This window comes from Callorhinchus milii, unplaced genomic scaffold (genome assembly GCF_018977255.1).
Source record: "Callorhinchus milii isolate IMCB2004 unplaced genomic scaffold, IMCB_Cmil_1.0 Scaffold2, whole genome shotgun sequence".
In the NCBI taxonomy this organism is placed as follows: domain Eukaryota; kingdom Metazoa; phylum Chordata; class Chondrichthyes; order Chimaeriformes; family Callorhinchidae; genus Callorhinchus; species Callorhinchus milii.
The window spans coordinates 54,084,845-54,106,556 of record NW_024704743.1 but is presented as its reverse complement, the minus strand read 5'-3'; the positions used below and the strand labels follow the sequence as shown (position 1 = coordinate 54,106,556).

General features: G+C 40.4%; 1 protein-coding gene across 1 annotated transcript in view; it reads left to right on the top strand.

Annotated features, from left to right (window-relative positions):
• Positions 1–5,338: 5,338 nt before the first annotated feature.
• LOC103185013 (dynein axonemal heavy chain 11) overlaps positions 5,339–21,712 on the top strand; it is a 157,308-nt gene continuing 140,934 nt past the window's right edge. The window contains 9 exon segments of the mRNA XM_042331896.1: positions 5,339–5,375; positions 6,988–7,112; positions 8,761–8,956; positions 9,580–9,684; positions 10,398–10,793; positions 13,428–13,760; positions 17,007–17,261; positions 19,124–19,293; positions 19,697–19,919. Of these exon segments, the coding sequence (XP_042187830.1) occupies positions 7,006–7,112; positions 8,761–8,956; positions 9,580–9,684; positions 10,398–10,793; positions 13,428–13,760; positions 17,007–17,261; positions 19,124–19,293; positions 19,697–19,919 (1,785 nt within the window). The 5' untranslated portion in view covers positions 5,339–5,375; positions 6,988–7,005.

The window sequence follows — 21,712 nt, the reverse complement described above, 5'->3', positions numbered from 1 at the left end:
AATTACTGTGAAACTTACCACGGTTTCATACTGATAAATTGAGTGGTTACTATGACTGGTAACTGTATTTGACTCTTCTACCTGACGTCCTTTTCCCATGGCAACCAGGTGTATTCTAACAGGTGTTCCTTGAAAATCAGGGATGTCACCATATAACGCATTATCTAATAATTTGGTCACTCAATCCACGACTGTTTGTGGGACACTGCTGCGTGCAATTGACTGCTGCATTTCAGCCACAAAATATGCAGTCAATTCACTATATTCTGTGAAGTGTTTGAGACATATAGAAGACATGGTAAGACATGTTAAATGCAAGGATTATTATTTACTTAGCTGGCACATTTAAATGTAAAACAATATTGACTTTAAGGGAAGCTGAATACATCTTAATGTGCACAAGAAGATGAAATTATAATTGAGGAGACGAGGTAAGGAAGCCTTAGATAGAAGTTTTTAAGGCAGTAGGTGTTGACTATTATGTGCGGGAAGCTCCATATTTATGATTGTAGTCAGAGGGCTGCATGTAGAGATATAAAACCCTGTATAGTGATGATCCGTCTCTCTTTTTGAAAAATAAAGACGGATTAAATATGGAAGTCTGAAAAGCCTTTCAGCTCCATCAAGGTTGCTTCTTGAATTTTGACACCTTTATGCCCACTTTCTCCAGATCTTTGTGAATTTATACACATTGAATTTCACCATTTACTGCTTACAACAACAACAACAAGATTCCATTTATAAAGCGCCTTTCACGTCAGGAGGACGTCCCAATTGACTGCAATTGATGTTATTGATGTCTGCAAAATTGCCCACCTCCAGCATGATCCCAGCCTATGAATCATTTATAAAAATGATGAAAAGTAACGATTTGAATACTGAGCTTCTGACCCACCACACATAGTTTGCCCCGAGCCAAATCCCTCCCCATACATCACTACTCATTGCTTTCTGCCAACTAGCTATTCGCTAATCCTATTTACCACACTGCCATTGTTTCCATGACCCTCGATCTTAGTTTATTTTGTGAAATGGTGTCAAATGGTTTGTGAATCAAGGGCAAATGACATCTACCATCTCACCCTTATTCACTAGACTGGTAGGTCGAAACTCGTTGAGAGTTAATGCACTTTTGTTTGGACTGGTTCAGTTGGACTTGGATATCCTGAGAGAGGTGCACAACTTCTCTAGCATCATCCAGCAAGTGTAAAACAGCATTTTCAATTATACTCTGGCATGTGAGTGGTAACCCTGACAGGTCGTTAGATAGATGAACAAGACCACGGTACCTAACAACTGTGCAAGAGGGTGAGCTTCCCATGGTTAGAGCTCAGAATTATCAATCCTGCCCAGGTACCAGCATTTTATCAGCTTGCACTGTTCCTTTCTGAATTCACGCTCACCCCTCGTGTTATGTCCTGTTTTTTTGGTCAGCCGGATATCTCATACATGGGGAAACCAATCCAGCTTAAGAGTATCCAAACCGATTTCTATGCATCCCACCTACATATGGAATTTCCAGTAACTAAATGGAATGTGTGCTTTTTCCCTGGAGAAACGTATCCTGCTTACCTTTTTCCAGAGAGGATTAGGCACAGATGGCAAGACCAAGAGGCCTGGGAACCCCAGAGTGTGTGTTGGAGTACTGCTGGAGTTTAATCAGCTAAAAAAGCAAAGCTTGTCATCAAAAGCATTGTTTGGCAAGCTTTCCTGCTGCTTATTCAGCTGGGGCCTGTTATATGCAGTCAATTTACTTTACAGTATATTCTGTGAAGCGCTTTGAGACGTCTCGAAGACATGACAAGGCACTTTATCAAATGCAAAGATTATTACCGGCAAGGACACAATGGGCCGAATGGCCTCCTTCTGTGCTGTATAATTCTATGATTGATTCTATTGTTACGTAATTAGATATCGATTTAAACATGCCACAAGAAGTGACCACAAACATTTTAACGAAGGAACTAACGGTAGGCTTACCACAACCTGTGTGAATAACAGTCAAAAACAACAGTTAACTGTAGCAATTCTTTGTAGTTGAGGTTTCTTTTTTTCTAACAGGTGCTGATGAATGGTAGAAGCCACAGCTGCTTTTCCCTTCAACTCAGGCTATGCCCTACCTGCCTCTAGTGGCCAAGCCTCCAGCCACGGTGTTCCCACACTCAGAACTCCTTCCCTCACCCCTTTGACTCACATACTCTCTGTCTTCATAAGTGAAATGCTTTGAGACATCTCAACGACATGATGAGGCAGTATATCAAATACCAGGATTGTTATTATTTATTGTTAAGTTGCCTAAAAAACTGCCTCTTTGATGGTGTTATTTGTCCAGCACTGTCTCAATAAAATTCTCTGAAATGTTACAGTACAATACAATTTACATTTATACATCTCCTTTCACATCGAGAGGATGTCTCAAAATACTTGACACTGCTGGCTGGCCACTCGAGCTGAAGATAGGAGCAGAAGGGGGAAAGATAACCAAAAGTGTGGTCAAAGTGATGCATGAGATGGACTTTGATTGAGGGGAGGGAGGGAGCAGTTACTCTACATGAAGGGGTGCACCAGTGCAAATGACTCTTTGAACACAATATTTTGTGTAGAGGAAGATCTGATAAAGAGATGAACATCTGCACACAGAACTGACTTTTGACCTAGACACATCGATTTTGGCTAAAAAGAGAATGAGCTGAAACGATTGTTTTAAGTTAAAGGAATGTTTCCCTTTGAGCTATTCTACAGCAGCCTATAGCATGCTTCCTCAAACACTTAGCCGTACATTAGTACACTTAAAACAGTGTAAAATGACAGAAAGTATAAAATAACCACGTGATCCCAAGCTTACCCTTTAATGGGGTTCAGTTAATGTTATTATTGTGACTGCTGAAATTTTTAAAGCTGGAAAAAGACCTGAAGAATTTCATAAGGATTTCAGCCAGTAAAATAAATCTCTACTTTTACTCTGACTCTCCTTGATTTCTTTGTCAAGTAGCTATCATATTCCCTCTTGAAGTTGCAATCATGTTGACATATACTTAAATATTACAGAAAAGTCTCACTAAATGAAGTATTCTGTGCATTACAGCATGCCTCTTTCTGTACCACAGTGAGAGTTTCTACCTCTTGATCTTGTCATCCGTACAGTAATAATGCGTCAAATTATTTTATTTTTCTTTGGGGTTAGTTTTGACATCTTGTACAATGCCATTGACGTGAACCGTTGTTACCTTTAAAGTAGTAAAAACTGTCACATTGTATGAATTTTGAAAGTCACCTCAAGCAGTGCATGACTGATACAGGTATTTCAGATCAGCCGTTCTGCATCACAAGGGTTCACGAGCATTGCAGCTCTAATCCCTTAGTTTGAGGTTTTGTTGAATTCATTGCAGGCATTTTTATAAATTGGATCCATTCGGGCAAACATAATTCAGAATTGGACGTTTAAAATCCAACTAGATTGTTTTCTTTTGTCTAGCAATTCTTATGTTCTTATTGTGTGATCATCGCAACACGTCACACATCTAAACAAATTGCTGTTGTCTAACAGGAGTAATTGACCCAGGTCACGTTGCCATTAGCATACCATTCCTCTATGGTTGAAGGTATAATAAGGATTCCTTGTAATATTTATGTGTTTTGGCCTGCCTCTGTTTTCTTCACCTAGTAAATTACAGCTTCTTTTGTACAATTAATGGATTCATTAGCTTGGTTTGATTTATAATGTCACTTCTTAAGCTATCCATGCATTTGTTGACCCTATGAATATACCATAGTCTTGTGGAACTGTTATTTTAAGTATGTGCTGAAAAATTGAGTACATAAGTGTATTACTTAGACTTCTTCCCACTGTTTACAATGGTAACTGTATGAGATTGAAAAAGCTTAGCCTAACTGATAAGCACATTTTATTTGATTTTAATGGTCATTGTCTCTGTTAGGGACGTTTGTATCTGTTTTATTGTGCTGCAAACAATACAACAAAATTGCAATGATTCAAAGCAGGAAACCTGTGCAATGCATTGCCTTAGAAGACCGTAAACACAGACTGAATTGGGATATTTAACAGGAAGCTAGATGTTTGGGAAGTAAAGGTATTTAGAGTATGAGCAAAAGGTGGGGAAATAGGATTAAAAGATCTGCCACGATTTAATCAACTGGCTCAACCTTCTCCTGTTCCTGTTACAACTTCACCACTTCTGAATCACTTATGCTGGTGACAGCTTTGTCAATGCTAGTAGTTGAACTCTGGTGCATGTTTTTCAAATAAAATGTTACTTAAGACCTAAAAACAGCTGTTAAATAACTGAGAAAATGATAATGGTGCCCATTAGGCTGCCGGGAACGTTTAGACTCTTTCTAAAAAGAGGTTTAATGCTCACTGGAATCTGCTGCAGGATAGCCTGGAAGTGGTTTTGGGGATGGAGCGTAAAGCAGAAGCAATACCTTTAAGAATTTTTATTGCATGTTTAGCATCAATTTCACAGCAATTATAATATTAATGGAATACTAGATAGACTAAACTCAAGTAGCATTCATAAAAGCTCAGCCTCAAAATGAGACCCCAGTCCACTGATGTTCTGTCAGCTTGTCTGAATATGAGTATAACATATGGAAAATGTATCCTACCACTAAATAGCTCTGCTAATTGTATATTGTTTGGTTTCTGCTTAAAAATTATACATTAGTACATCAAAGTAATATTACGAGCAGGACCATGTTAAATAATAGGCACGAGTGCTAAACCTTTGCCACCGGTGGATACTCAGAGTTTTGACTCAGAATATTTGCGTTTCTCTCCTTATCAGCGCCTTGGGACAACCTCCTGACATGAAAGGCGCTATACAAGTGTAATCTTGTTGTTGTTGTATCAGCACACTTTGGCGTATTTTTGTAGACTATTCTTCTAAGTAGATTTTGCTGTATTGTTACACATTCTGTCTTAAAGGATTTTGAAAAGGATTATAGTGATTTTAAGCAGAAGATCATGGATTTTGAGAGGCGTGTTGGGACAATACTGTCGGCAGCATTCAAAGACTGCTCTGGTTTGGAGACTGCTTTTAAGGTATGGAATTCTTTTATATTTGACACAAATTAAATGTTGAAATGGTAAATAGGATGCTCGGTATTTTACAGTAAATCCTGCAAAGCACTTTGAGATATCATCCCAACTTGTAACTTGTTTTTATTGCTTTGTTAAAAACTGATTTGGTTTGATTTGCTTTCTGTTCAAGCTCCTTGCAGTTTCTGGCGTGTTTCTGGAGAGACCTGCCATCGTGGACATTTTTAGTCCCAATTACTTTACAATTCTAAAGATGTTTGGGCAAGAACTGGACAGATGCAAATTTTTATACGACAGGCACGTGGAACAGGTTTGTGTAAGAAAGCCTTTTTACCTCCCTTTAAAAAGTTGCCTTTTTATTTCTTTTAAAAGCAAATGATCAGACTTGATAACCTCTGCTGAGAGTTCTCTACTCAATAGTTTTGCTTCATTGGTTCTCTACTAAAAATAGATGCCCACGTGAAACAGAGTGTGGCTGAATTGCCCGTCCAGTGGGAAACCTTACACGTAGTTTTGCTGTGATCTGCCAAAATCCTTCACACTGATAAATACAAGTCGTAGAAACTGCCACACAGGAGACTGGTACTAGCTCCTCAAATCCTGGTTGCATGTATTCTCTAGCTGTATCCCACACCCTACAGTTACTCTTTGCCTTCACCCTGTATTAGATCTCACAGGCAATACCAGCACCACAAAACAATGATGAAGTAGAGCCTGTGGAACACGGTAGTTGAGGGTCGGGGGAAGAGAAGTAAAATCCCAGCTAGCCTCACCACGGGCTCAGTGCCTCAACGTTGTAAGACCAATCACGTGACTGGCGATGTTGCTGCACCTATATGGAGAGGGATGGCTAGAGAGTGACAGCTAGTGAGTGACAGCTAGAGAGTGACAGCTAGAGAGTGACAGCTAAAGAGGGACAGCTAGAGAGGGACCGCTATGGAGTGACAGCTAGAGAGTGACAGCTAGAGAGGGACAGCTAGAGAGGGACAGCTAGGGAGGGACAGCTAGGGAGTGACAGCTAGAGAGTGACAGCTAGAGAGTGACAGCTAGAGAGGGACAGCTAGAGAGGGACAGCTAGAGAGTGACAGCTAGAGAGTGACAGCTAGAGAGTGACAGCTAGAGAGGGACAGCTAGAGAGGGACAGCTAGAGAGGGACAGCTAGAGAGTGACAGCTAGAGAGTGACAGCTAGAGAGTGACAGCTAGAAAGGGACAGCTAGAAAGGGACAGCTAGAAAGGGACAGCTAAAGAGGGACAGCTAGGGAGTGACAGCTAGGGAGTAACAGCTAGAAAGGGACAGCTAAAGAGTGACAGCTAGAAAGTGACAGCTAGAAAGGGACAGCTAAAGAGGGACAGCTAGGGAGTGACAGCTAGGGAGTGACAGCTAGAAAGGGACAGCTAGAAAGGGACAGCTAAAGAGGGACAGCTAAAGAGGGACAGATGGAAAGTGATAGCTAGAGAGGGACAGCTAGAGAGGGACGGCGAGAGAGGGATAGCTAGAGAGGGATGGCTAGCTTTCCAGCTAAAAGACTGACTTCCAGGTCACTAGACCTCCACTGTTGACAATAATTCCTGCCCATTATGCAGTATGCTGGAAGTGGCTCCAGCAATGACCTGATGAAATGAATGACCACCATTTATTAGCTTGTGGGAAGCCTGTAGTGGATGAACAGGGCACTCTCGATATAAGTGATCTCATGTGAGAATGAAGGCATTATAATAGGGCTGTACTGCAAAAGCAGCCTTTCCTAACTTAGCAGCTAACCCTGCTAAGCCTTTCCTAACTCAGTATACACTAAATTTTAGTGACTAAAAGATACATCATGAGCTTTAAATGAATGTGATTGAGTTCCCTCAAAAGCACTGTGGGAAATTCAGTGTGGTATGGTACTATCAGTTTGTGCTTCTGTTCTGTGTACATACTGTACAGAAGGAGAAGAGTGCTGGAATGTTAAACAAGAATATGCCTGAAACATCAGGACATTTAAAATGGGCCAAAGAACTAAAGGAAAGGATTCAGACTCCCTGGTCAAATTTCAAGTTTATCCATCAACTGTAAGTACAATGCTTTTTTGAATTACATCATAAAACAGTGGTAACTTTGCAAATTTTATAAGATACTTTATGTGATCATCCAGCATAAGTTAAACTTTGGATCAGTTCATATAAAGCAGCATCATGTGCAAGCGGGCAGATGCCAGTCTTTAATATCCTCTGAAAGTAATTTGACTACAATAGGATAAAAAATACATAGAGACATTATGTTTGCACATAAAATACCATGCCTGATGGAAATGAAGCCTCCTCAAATCCCTTTTCAGCTTTGATAAAACATCAAACTCAGAAGGCAACAGTCATTCTTGAGGAAAGGAGCTCTCTTAGCTGGTGTCTAGGGTAGAATGTGGCAAGGTTGCTGTAGCATGACCCAACTTTTTGAACCTGGAATGGCTGTGTTTTCTTTTGCTGCCATTGGGTTGCAAATAACCTGAGACTTTGATCTCAGTACAGTTTCTTGGATTGAAGAAGGATTATTACACACCTCAGGGAAACGTTAGGGTTAAATAGAGTTACATTGAATGATACAGCATGGAAAAAGTGCTTCAGCCGAACTACTCCATGATGGTGTTTTTACTCAACACGAGCCCCACCCTTTCTATTTCCCTTTCCTTTATCTCTCTATTCTCTTCTCCCCTATGGATTTATCAAATTTTCGTATTTACATTGGGTGTGTCAGCCTGGCTCAGTGATAGCACTCTCATCCTTGAGTCACATGCTGTAGGTTCAAGCCCCACATCTGGCTTTAGAATCACGTAGTCTAAGATGACACTTAAATGCAGTGCTGGGAGTGTGTTGCATTGACGGAGGTGCTGTCCTTCGGATGTGACATTAATCTGAGGTCCCGCCTGTCTGTTCAGGTTAAAGATCCCGTGGCACAATTTGAAAAGTGAAAGGAGTTTCTCCTGGTCTCCTGGCCAACAAATCCCCAATAAAATTGGTCACTCATCCCATAGCTGTTTGTGGGACATTGCTGATTGCCACATTTTGCCCATAGTTAATATCCAAAATATACAGTTAATTCACTTTACAGTATATTCTGTAAAGTGCTTTGAGAGGTCTCGATGACGTTTCAGCATTATATCAAACGCAACGATTATTATTATTATTGATGCTATTTCCTTCAGCCATAGCTTCGGTATGTGAGTTCCACATTTTCTGTATGAAAACGTTTCTCCTAAACTCTCTGTTGAATCTACCCCTAGCTATCTTATACTTATACCCTCTAATTTTTGACTCGCCAATAAGGTGGCAATAGCTTATCAAAATCCTCATTATCATGTTATTCCTGATACAACATTGTCTCCAAGAATACAGGAGGTTTCAGGCCCAATCAAGACTTCATACTTCTCTCTCTCCCCCACCCTCCAAAACAATCCTGATTGTTAATGCGGCAGTATGATCAACCTGCCAATACAGTCACCATTGTACATAATGACCATGCTAACTATAGACAAGTAAAAAGCTCGAACAGTCAAACCAACATTGATGAGTAAATTTGTCAGCAACTGTGTCCATACAGGTGATTGCCTCTGCGGCATGGAAAGTGTTTAATTATTGTACTATAAATGACCAACTTTCTAATGTTTCACCATAACATTCTCCAGGGTGCATAAATGGACTGAGTTTTATATAATTACTTTTTCAGAAGTCTGGAAGGCCCAGAAGCAGCGCTTGTGTATCAGAAGTACATGGAGATGCTGACTTTACTTGATGAGTATGAGGAACGCATATACTCATCATGGACCAGTGGAGTGCACAAGATTTGCCAGTTCAACTTGGACCAGCCACTTGTCAAGCGCAACGCTAAAAATGGAATTTTGAGTGTGAATTTTGACCCTCAGGTACAATTAAAACTATTTCAATTGTGGAAGAAAAATGAAGTCCACAAAACTATGTTGTAATCTGTCAGAATTGGCCCGCCTTTAATCCAGGTACCTCCTGAAGTCTGATTGATGGCAACCTGTCCCAGTCCCGAGTCAAACTCGGGGGGATTTCACCACCTCCCCTGACCTCCCCACCAAACATCTCTACCCATCTGAGAATGCAGTCTGCTGCCCTCGGCCGCTACCTAGTTTGTCTGTAGCTAGATTGGTCTTTGATGCTGGTGTGCAGTTCTATAGTTGCTAGTTTTCCTCTGGTAATTTTGCTAAGTAATCATTCTTCATACATGTGCTCCATGTAGAGGGACTATTTTACTGTGTATGTGCCATTTCTGCTGAATGTGAGCAGTGGGATGTAAAGGAAGGAATATAATGAATTGAAACAGTTTTGAAAATGAAGATTTGTGCTCCCGCTCCAGTGATCTGTGATCCTCTGACCCTATTGGCTTTTCTATAACTATTTTCCATACTCGCTTGAAGTAAAAATAAATGTAATTCCACTGTGAAATCTGAAACCTTTGGCTGAGTGTTTCATGGAGTCTCCTTGTGATGTATTGTACTGATGATTGATTATTTTGTTCCAGCTTGTTGCTGTTCTGCGTGAGGTGAAGTACCTTCAAGTGTTGAATCAAGCAAACATACCCGAAGCAGCTTTAGCCATCTTCAAAAAAAGAGAGACTTTGACTAAGGTTTGTGTGTAACTGATTACCATCACAGTTGGTAACAGTTGGCACAGTTCTGGTGCTTGTTTTAAAACATAATTCGTAGAATCAGAGAATCTTACAGCACAGAAGGAGGCTATTCGGCCCATCGTGCCTGTGCTGGCTCTTTGAAAAAGCTATCCAACTGGTCCCACTCCCCTGCTCTTACCCCAAAGCCCTGAAAATGTTCATTTTCAAATACCTATCCAATTCTCTTTTGAAAGCTACTGTCAAATCTGTTTCAGATAGTGCATTCCAGATTGTAACAACTCTCTGGGTAAAAAAAAATCTCCATCTCTCTGGTTCTTTTGTCATTTATCTTAAATCTGTGTCCTCTGATTACCAATCCACCTTCTAGAGCAAACAATTTCACCTTATTTACTCTATCAAAACCCTTCATAATTTTGAACACGGTTATTAGATCTCTCCTCCACTTTCTCTGCTCTAAGGAGAACAATCCCAGCTTCTCTAGTCTCTCCACATAACTAAAGCCCCTCACCCCTGATCCCATTCTGGTAAATCTCCCTTGCACCCTCTCCAAGGCCCTGATATCCTTCTGAAAGTTTGGTGCCCAGAATTGGACACAAAACTTCAGCTGAGGCCTAACAAGTGATTCCTAAATATTTAGCAATGTGTCCATATGGGCAGAAAATTATTGTTAGTAAATATCTGTCTTTATTTATTGACTGTAAATGATTTAGTATGTAGGCAGCCTGGAGTTAATGGTACAGTGGTACAACAAGCTGAAACTGACGGTCCTGGAAGTTGAGTTTCCATTGATTCAAAGCGAGTTGGAAAGCATCGATGGACAGCTGACGGCTGCAGAAGAGGCCATTACCTGGAAGGATGAAAACTGTTGGAGCTATATTGTGCGATCCAAGGATGCAGTGCATGATCTTGAGAGCAGGGTTCAAAAGGCAAAGGATAACATTGAAACTGTCCAGACCCTCATGAAAACCTGGAGTGAGTGTGCTCTGTTCACAAGGAAAGATAACAGAAAGGATTACCTGATGAGCTTGGAGGACCGAGATGACAGAGTAGCCAAGAGATACAAGCTGTTGCGGGAGGATGGTGAGAAGATACACAGATTGGTTGAGGTACGACTGGAGCAATAACAACTAAAAATGCCTTAAATCTGAAATAAGATTGGTGAATCATCAATTATGGATCATTTATAGTCAAAGGATCTTTCTGTCCTTTTAATGTTTGAAAATATTGCTGATCTATATCCGAGCTGTGTCTTAATTAAATTGTGTATTAGAAAGTTACTGTTTTATTCAGCAAGTTAAATTTTTGTTTACCTGAGCTCTTCCATTACTGTAAAGTGCTCTGAGACGCTGTCCGGCGTGGAGGGTGCTATATAAATCCAAGTTGTTGTTCCTATGATTGCCAATTTAACATCAGGAATCCCAAGTTGCTAGGCATATCCTATCAGAATGGTGCTATGGTAACTAACTGTTCTAAAAAATAAATCACTGCCTCTGAAAGATAAGGTGAGGAATTCCAATTGTTTGGTTAGTAAGAAGGCCTTTCACAGCAGGAGGATGCCTCACACAGCTAACTAGGAGCCTGAGCTGTGGGGGGGATTTGATAGAAACTTTAGTCAAAAAGATAGGTCTTAAAGGAGGGCAGTGGAGTTGCAGAAGGTCATAGATGGAGTAAGGCCAAGGAGGGATGTGAACACTGAGCATGAGGATCTTGAATTCAATCCATTCAACATAGGGAGTCAGTACAGCTGAGCGAGCATGGCAGTAATAGGCTCGTGGAGCCTGGTGTGGGAGAGGATATGGGCTGCAGTACATCAGCAATTTGCATTTATATAGGGCCTCTCACATAGGATTAATGTAGTATCCAAAGGAGAATTGATGCGCTCACCCATAAAAGGGGGTAATGTTATTAATGATCAGGGAAGGGCTCCCGGTTCAACAACAACTTGCATTAGTATCACAACTCTCACACGGGTAAATATCCCCATAACATTTACAGAGTTAGTGCAAGTCCAAAAGGGGGGAAATAGGAGGATAAGTGTTTGAAGGCTCAGTCAAAGAACCTGGCATTTAAATAGGTTTTGAACGATGACAGAGTGGGAGTGAGGTGGACTGATTTAGCGAGCAGGTTCCAGAGCGGGGCAAAGCAGTGAAAAGCTGGTGCACTGATGGTGAGTTGGACATCATGGGGAACATGAAGCAGGCCAGAGTTGACTGGATGGAAGGAGTGGATGAGGTGGACAGGGGAGTAGGAATGTAGGAGATTGCACTTAGTGCTGTGTGGGAGGAAATGCAAACTGAGAAGTTTGGGATGGTCTGTGGAGGGTGGAACTGAGAAGGCCAGTGAGCAGTGTGTTGGAGAAGTCAAGTTTGTAGATGGCAAAGGTATGGATGAGGGGTTTCACTGTGTTGTGGCAAGGTAGAGGTAGAGGCAGGCAATATTGCAGAGATGGAGCAAAGTGAACTTGGTTTGGTGGCAGATTAAAAGGCTTCAAGGAGAGGTGAGGATCAAACAAATTCTCGATAATTTGCACTGGCTCCATGAGCTAGATTGAGCAGGTTGATATAGTGAGCAATAGTGTTCCTTTAAATGCTACTGTGATTTGGATTAACAGTTAATGACGCAAATGACATTATAGAGAGGATTTTGTGTATTTTTATGTCTGATTACATTCAATGAATGGGACGAGTGGGTGGAAGGAATAGTATAGTTGTCACACAATGACAAACATGTGCTAGAAATAGATGCATTTAAAGAGAATATCTACAGGTTCCTTTTAGCATTTCTATTGTGTAGTTTGGGACAGTAGAAGCAGGTTTAATGGAGGATTGTACTAAAGTATTTTTATGGTCATCAACAGAAATAAAAAAACACACATCTTAGATCGAGGCTGCATATTCTACTTAGCTGATTAATGTGAAATCAGTTTGGCCCCAGATCCAGCTACTGACTTGAGTGGGTTTCTGTTCTGTAAGAAATGATTGATTGTGTTGGAATTAATGCATTTGGATTAGGTCAAGTGCTAACATGTTGGTGTGAGTGAAGCAGTATTCTTTGAATGCTGCTTCACTTCATTCACTCACCCTCAGTAAACATTGTAGCATCATAGACGTTACTGTATTAGACGAGGCCATTGAACCTAAACCAGTGCTGACTCTTTCAGTGGAGCTAACTACTCTCATTACAATTCCTGCTTCTCCATGCCCTTTTATATTCTTTCTTTTCAAGTATTTATACAATTTTCTTTTGAATCTTACGATCTCAGCCTTTATAACCGCTTCTGACAATGCATTGCATATTTTGATGAGCATGTTCTGATGATGTGTAATAGTTTCCTTTAAGTCTTCTGGTGACAACCCTGAGCTTATGTGATTTGTAATCCAGGGCGACCCTAATATTAGGTCCATAACTTCTAGACCCTGTGTTACAGTGAGGGCCTCTAATAAATGGCCATAGTCAGTCCTTCTGTTGATATCACTTACTGTATAGTGCGCAGGAAGCCTTCTAGTCAAAACCAGCAACGTATACCACAGTTTTGGTATACAGTGAATTCATGATGCAAAAGCAGTCCTACTCTACACTGGGGCATGATACAGCTAGGTAAGCCTGTATTTTGCTTCAAGCAAAAAGCAGCATACATTGCTTTAACTAAACAGATGTTTAGTGCCTCCTTCCTTCTTCCACTGTCGAACCTACTTACAAAGTCATCATTTCAATCAACTTTTCTTTGTTTTTATTAACAGGAGAACCTCCATCTTTTAAAAGCAGACACCAGCACTGAGTCATGGAAGGCTTATTTGGAGTACATTGATGACATGATTTTGGATGGTTTCTTTAATGCTATCGCATGCTCTCTGGAGTTCTTCCTTGACAACACGGAGGCTGTTCTCAAACCTTCTCCTTTGTTTGTGGCACAAATGATCCTCAGTGCCCCAGAGATTGTATTCAAACCATCGCTGGATAAAGACTCCGCCGATGGGTTCTATGACCTGGTTGAAGGGTTATTAAGTGACATTTACAAAATGGCTGCACAGATAAAGAGACTAGCTGGTCACCTTGAGATGGATAATTATCAGGTAATGGACTATAAACTCTGCTTTTTAATACTTTAGGATCAATTGCATTTCAACATTACTTCACATAGCCCAAACAACACATTTCCTTTGATTTTCTTTCGGGGGGGGGGAGAGGAGAGAATGGGATTGGAGAATAGTCTATTTGTAAGTAATTTTAAATTATGTTTCTCAAACGATATTTTGTGTGGTTTAGAATTGCCAAACTCACTTGAGGGTGGGAGAGAGGGTGGGTGGTCCTGATTTATTTGCTAAGTGACACCAATATCATAAGATTAGAAAATTGGTTTGGTTATAATAATAATAATCCTTGCATTTGATATAGTGCTTTATCACATCTTCAAGATGTCTCAAAGCGTTTCACAGAATATACTGAAAAGTGAATTGACGGTATATAATTATTTTGTGGGTGAAACACGGCAGCCAATTGCGCACAGCAGTGTCCCACAAACAGTCGGGGATTGAATGACCAAATTATTATTTTCTTTTAATCATCCTTGGATTTTCTGTTGCACCTTATTCTGGTGTTGAAACGTCTCCAAAGGGATCATAGGACTTTTCTGTAAAGTGCAGTGACTATTATTTCATACTTTGCCACATCTAGGAACATAGGAACAGGAGTAGGCCATTCAGCCCTTCAGCCTATTCTGCCATATGTAATGGCTATCAGGCTTGAAAAGCGTCTCTTTTTTAAAAAAAAGTTAATTCACAAAAAGCTACAATCACTTGGCAACTGAACTTGAGTTTGTCAAGGGATTCAGATACTGAATTACAGGCTTGGAGCTTTATTTAAAGGTTTTTTTTGAAGGTATTTAAATCAGAAGCTTCCAGTTACTCCTTGATCTCAAGCCTTCAGTGTAGTTAATTGTACTCCAGGAATTTTTTGGGATCAGTCGGGTGTCTGACATGTGGAAACCATGCTGTATGTTTGCTACCTTCAAATGGGAATGACCCTCTATCTGGAACGGAATGCAGGGAACACACCTTGCTTACTTTATTCTGGAGAATATAAGACACAGGTTGGCAAAAGCCAAGACTTGGGGATTTCAGAATATGCATTGGAGTTTAACCATCTAAAACCTTGCCATTGAAGACTTCTGGCAAGCTTCCCAATGCTTGTCCAGCTATGACTACAATACCATTAAGGGTTGGCTTGCAGGGTTAAGGTTAAGGCAAGACTAGCTTGCCATAAGTAAGGACGTTTGGAAAAAACAAAATCTAATTTTGACCATAATAACTTCACACCACTAAGGTACTTATGTAAACTTAGGTACTAGGGGAATTTCTGTTTTTGTATGTAGAAGTCCAAATTTTCCAGTCTTTGGTGATTCATCAGTGCTCCGAGACACTATCCTGCATGAAGGAAGCAATATAAATGCATATTGTTGTTCTTGTTGTTGTCGTAATTAATAATAATAATCCTTGCATTTGATATAGCGCCTCATCATGTCTTCTAGCCATCTCAAAGTGCTTCACAGAATATACTGTAAAGTGAATTGACTATATATTTTGTGGGCATAACACTGCAGCTATTTGCTTTACCTGCAGTATTGCTTTAAACCTCTCATTGGCATCCTTGAAGCTTCAGCACATATTTTAACTGGCTATATTTGTCATTCAATAACAACAACTTGCATTTATATAGAGTCCTTCATAATAAAAATTCTTGCATTTGATATAGGGTCTTATCATGTCTTCAAGATGTCTCAGAACGCTTCATGGAATATTCTGTAAGATGAATTGACTATATATTTTGTGGGCGAAATAGACTTGAGTGGAATCATAGACACCTGGGTTCAATTCCAGGCAGGGCGAAACCTTGGGCAAGTTTCCTTACTCTACACGCCTAATAGTAATCCCTCCAAAAAACAAAAACAATAATAAATTGGTCATTTTCAATCTATGACTGTTTGTGGAACGCTGCTGCCGCATTTCGCCCACAAATGTACAGCCAATTCACTTTACAGTATAATCTGTGAAGCGCTTTGAGATGTCTAGAAGACGTAAAAAGTGCTGTATCAAATGCAAGGATTATTATTATTATTAGACCGGCATGGAATGGTTGGGCTGAGTGACCTATTTCCATGCTGTTTGTATCCTTTGTAATGGAGGGTAGCATCATGAAGTGCTTAAAATTCAAATAGATCTGATAAATTTGAGTTCCTGCAATAATATGAGACCGAAGGTCAAATGTCAATTCCAGATCCAGCACCACTACAGGTACTGGATAAGCAGCAGGAAGCTGGCCGGGCAATGCTCTCAAAAGCAACATATGTGGTTTTAGCTGGTTAGACACTAGCAGTACCCGAACTCACACTCTGGGCTCTGTTGGGATCTCAACTCCCAGTGTTCAAGTCAAAAAGACCAGACAATAAAGTTTTGTGGCTAACGCAGTTTATTCAAATATAAGCACAGCAGGAATACGTAAAACATATACTGCCCAGTTCTGGAGCAGTCAGCGTGCTTTGGCCCTCCACCCCTGTGTCCCTGGTTCCCTGCCGATTCTGCTGCTTTATGTCAACAACCTTTCAAGTTTAAACTTTTTTGTTCATCCAAACAATTATCAGGCACGTAGGCCTTTCACAACTGCTCAAAGAGTCAAGCGCGCTGTTACTTCTGTTTATCCCAAGAACTGGGCGTTTTGACTACAAAACAACTTGTATCCTCCCAAGGCCAATGGTTGTCTTACTTCAACATTTCATGTTGATCATTTCTTCTTAACCAGACAAAAAACAACTTATGTTATTAACAGGTGTTGAACGATGCTTTGAGTATAAAATGGTGTTATTCACCATTTTGATTAATATAAAAAACTTAATGTTTACAATTTTATGCAGCTCTGCCTTAAAGTGTTTCATTACATATATCATATTCTAACACTCCCAAACTTTACCTCTTGCCAATCTGTGCCTTAAAGCGACTGCCAGGATGGTGGAAGGTGAACTAGATGGACCTTAGTCTTCTTTTGCCTAGCAAATTCTTATAACCTGGGATTAGGTAAGCAGGGTGTGTCCCTGGAAATAGTGCATATTCCATTCAGGAACACATTCCATGTGTAAGTGGTACACATACGTGGAGCTCTAAGTCTGGATACTCTTATGCATGGTGGTGATGGGTTTCCGCATGTGTCAGACACCCAGCTGACCTAAAAAACTACATTGAAACCTATTAAACTACAATTGTACAGCTCTACCAGATGAGTAATACATAGTAGTCGGAGGCGATAAATGAGGCTTTTTCTCCTGACAGAACGATATGGAAGATATACTGGACCTGTCGGAGATACGTCAGGAGATCATGGATAGAGTAACGGATGTGATCAACAAAGCTACAGAATACCGGAATTCATTTGACACCTATGCTTATTTGTGGGTTGATGACCGTTCAGAGTTCATGAAACAGTTCTTGCTGTACAGCCACGTGCTGACTGCAGAGGAGATAGAATTGCATGCTGAGGAGGGTGTACCCGAGTGCCCTCCAACTATAGAACAATTTAGAGAACAGGTAAAACAATAAAACTTTCAAAAGAAAAGAAAGTGCTACTTTCGTCGAAAAGAATATGATTATTAACATTCTTTATCATTGAAAATAAAAAAAAAGGTTGTCATAATGTTTTAAAGCGTAGATGAAATTAACTTCAGATTTTCAAAATATACGGTGTCAAAACTGTGTTTCATTTACAGCTCGGTAAATCCACTATCCTGGTGTGAAATTGAGCCAAACAGTCCAGGGAAGTGTGCCAGGCTTGATGCTTGAATCTGTGCTGCGTTAACGGTTGTTCGAGTGGTGATAGGAGTGCCCTAGGTTAGGAAGAGATACCAGCTTCTTTATGATCTGTGAGACAGTGAATAGAGAGCATCAAATTAGGATAGGAAGTAAATGAGCAAATGGAGAATTAGGAGAGTGTTTTTGTAGTTAGAATATGGAATGCCCTGTGGGAGCAGTGGTTGAGCCAGAATCTTGTACCCCTGCCTGAGTCAGTGACCTGAAGGGAAAGGAAAAAGGTTTTAGTTTTTCTTTAAAAAAGGTTTCCTAGAACACAAATAAACTTTAGTCGCAGTGACTTACCTTATGAATTCTCCAATAATCATCAAGTTTATTTGAGGAATTGTTGACCAGGACACCGGGAGAAATTCCCTACTCTTTTCAAACAGTGCTAGGGGATCTTTAGCGCCTACCTGAACAGGGAGTGGGAGCCTTGGTTTAATGTCTCATCCAAAGGATGGCATCTCCAACAATAGACCACACCTCCATCACTGCACTAGAGTATCAGCCAATATGCATTCTAAGTTCCAATGTGGAGCCTTCAATATCTTAAGTTATAGATATACTTTATCCACGTTGGGGTTGGATGCCAATAAAACAATGGGGGTGTTAGCCATAGGCGCATTCGAAGAGATAGATTTTGAGACTGCCTTGAGACAAGGTTAGGGGGCATTCTGGAGGTTAAGGACGGACGATTTGAAGACTTGGTAACTGATGGTGGCATAGAGATGGTCGGAGACAGTGCACCAAGCCCAAGTTAGCTAAGTGGACAGGTTGACCAAGGAATAGGGTAGGATAAGATGCAACATTTAAATATAACATTGAAAAAAACGTGAGGACATTTGTGTATACAAATTGGGAATATTGTTGTAATTTTACTTAGGTCAGGATAATAATCGACTATTCTTTTTTGGAAATGTTAAAATATTAATACTTTTGAGATGAGGTGTCCTTTTTAAATAAAAAGTTTTGTCTCCTTTATTTGGACGACCAGATGACCCAATCCTGATGTTGTGGAGGAGAGGGACAGGGGTCCTGCTCCTGGCTCTTGGTCTGCGACCACAGCAAGGAATGGATTGAGTGTTCTCAGAAAATGTCCTCTTGTTTTCCTTCCTCTGTGTGCAGAAGTAATGTCCTCTGCTAAGTGCCTTATCACAATGGGACAGCAGAGACTGTGTGTGAATACCCATGATTTATCACTCAACAGCACAGGGTGTTGCAACTTCAAAGTGCTGGGCTGGCATGCTGTCTTCATGCTTTATACCTCTTCGACTGTGCCTTCGGTCCCTCTCCTTCCCTCCTTGCCCTCCACCCTCCCCAATCCCGACCGCCAGCTTGGATCCGAAACATTGATTATCCAGCGCCTTGGGACGTCCTCCCGACGTGAAAGGTGCTATAAAAATGTAATTTTGTTGTTGTTGTTTATTCCCACATTACATTGCTTCTAAATAATGTAGAGAACTGGACACTGCTGTGCTGAAAGCTTGATATTGATATAATGCTTGTTACTTTAATATTATATTTTTTATTGCTGAGACGAGAGAAATGAAAACTCCTGCTGTACAAATATGGTGTTGCTAATATATTTGTTTTTTTTACAGATTGATATCTATGAAAATTTATGCAATCAGATCAGCAAATGTGAAAGTGTGAAAGTGTTTGAAAGCTGGTTTAAAGTTGACATTAAACCATTTAAAGTGGCACTGTTAAATATGATTAAAAAATGGAGCTGGATGTTTAAAGAGCATCTCATGCGATATGTTACTGACAGGTAAGTAATAGACCATTTTAGATTTTTAAAATGAATCCCATCTTCTTTTATAAGATGCAATATTATCGGTTGAAAATTGGGGTGTTATGATGTGTTAATTAATCAATTAATGATGGCTCTAATTGACAGCTGATTGAATTTTGCAACCTTATGCCAACTCACTGCCTTAGACTGCTTGTTAGTTGATTGCTCGCCAGCTAAACACGTCAGAATAAAGCCAGTATCCCTCAAACCAGCGACCCATGAGCAGTGAGCCCTGAAATCGACTTGAATGACAAATTAAAACAAATCTAAAATCTCTACCGGCTGGGGTGCATTTTTTTTCTTAATATATTGCATTTCAACACGTTTTGTACAATGTTGAATGCAGTATTCATTTATTGTTTTTAATGTGTTCACACAGCCTGAATGAACTTGAAGAATTCATAAAGATTACAGACAAGGGACTAAAGAAAAAGCTGAAGGAAGGAGACTATAATGGCCTTGTTGATATAATGGAGCATCTCATGGCTGTGAGAGACAGACAGACTGCCACGGATGAGCTCTTTGAACCTTTAAAGGAGACAATTACCCTTCTGGAGAGCTATGGTCAGACTATGCCTGACCAGATTTACATGCAATTGGAGGTAACTAGTTTTGCACATTTCATGAAGTTTAATAAGCAAAAGAACACGGTTCAATAAATATATAGATGTAATAATGAGGCTGTTTATTTTGGTAGCTTAAACCCTCCACAGTCTTGCTCTCCCCTACCTCTGCTACCTCCTAACCCCATATCAGGCTGTCCACTCCCTCTGCTCAGCCTGGTTCAGGACCCCCGCACCTTCCGCCCCACACTCTGGAACTCTATCCCACAATCCCTCCACCTCTTGCCTCCTTCAAGTCCTGTCTAAAGACCTTCCTCTTTGACCATACCTTTGGCTACCCTCCCATCCCCACCCCTCTGCCCTCCTTCCCTCCTGACCCCAACTCCCAGCTCAGGGCCAAAACCCATAATTCTGCAGTGCCCTGGGATGTCTTTCCAATGTGTAGGACGTTATACAGTGTAATTATAATAATAATAATCCTTCATTTGATATAGCACTTTTCACGTTTTCTAGATGTCTCAAAGTGCTTCACAGAATATACTGCAAAGTGAATTGACTGTATATTTGTGGGCGAAACACGGCAGCCAATTGCGCACAGCAGTGTCCCACAAACAATCGTGGATTGAAGTGACTAATTTTTTATTTTTTTTTTCTTGAGGGATTATTATTAGGCATGTGGCGTAAGGAAACTTGCCCAAGGTTTCGCCCTGCTGGGAATCAAACCCAGGTCTCTCGCTTGAGAAGCAAGTGCTCTAACCACTGAGCTACACAACTAATTTGTTGTTATTGTTAAGCTTGTTGTTTAGCATTTGCTACAATTTGTTTTGTATTAGAACCAGATGCCTCAGATTCTGAGGGTCATACCAATTTTGTGTTGATATTGTGCCGCAATGTCTCAGTGGCCAACACTCCTTGTGTGCGTCTATAGAGTGGATGTTGATCAGAAGCAGAAGTCTGGTTAATTTTATTTTTATCTCCGTAGCCCAGGGGTATTGCCCCACTCTGTCTGAGATCACCTAACTCGGCACAGACTGAAAATGTATCACTTGATTTGCACCAAGCAGTAGTTTACCATTGTGGGAGCTCTGCAGTCTCTCTTTAAATAAGCTAGAATATATTCTTAGTGCAGCCAGGGGAGAAAAGGTCGGTGCAATTATAGGAGACATTTTTCTTTTCAGTGCAAGAATAGCATCTCAAAGGGTTAAGGTTTGTTGCAAAGGCTGTCGAGAAGCAGATTGAGTCTCTTTTGAGTTTGAACTCTCTCCTTTTGAGAGACGAAATCTTTCTGTGCAGTGAGGCCTTCAACAGGATCTAACAAAGTGATCCTCATCATATAATATATTTCTATACAAGTGTAATTTTGTTGTTGTTTTATGTGAGCTTTCCTCTGCCTGGTTCTTTTAAGATAAGCAGAATTATGTCTCTTAATGTGTCAGCGTGAAAGTACCTGAAAGGAGTGCCCATTTATACTCTCACTCCTGGGTCAGAGGATTGTGGGTTCAAGCCTTGTGTGAAATTTTCAGATCACAGTCTAGGCTGACACTTTAGTACAGTGCTGCCATTTGAAACAGGATCCGATCTCCCTGTTCAGATGGACACTAAAGAACCCCTTGATACTATTCAAAAGAGTTTCTCCCGATGTCCTAGCCAACAATTCTTCAAAATGAATCAATCATTCACCTTCTGGCTATTTGTGGAATTTGCTGTGCACAATTGACTACTACACTTGCCTACAAATATACAATCAGTACACTTAAGAGTAATTACTGTAAAGCACTTTGAGGCATTTTGACGTTATAAGTATTGTATCAAATGCAAGGATTATTATTACA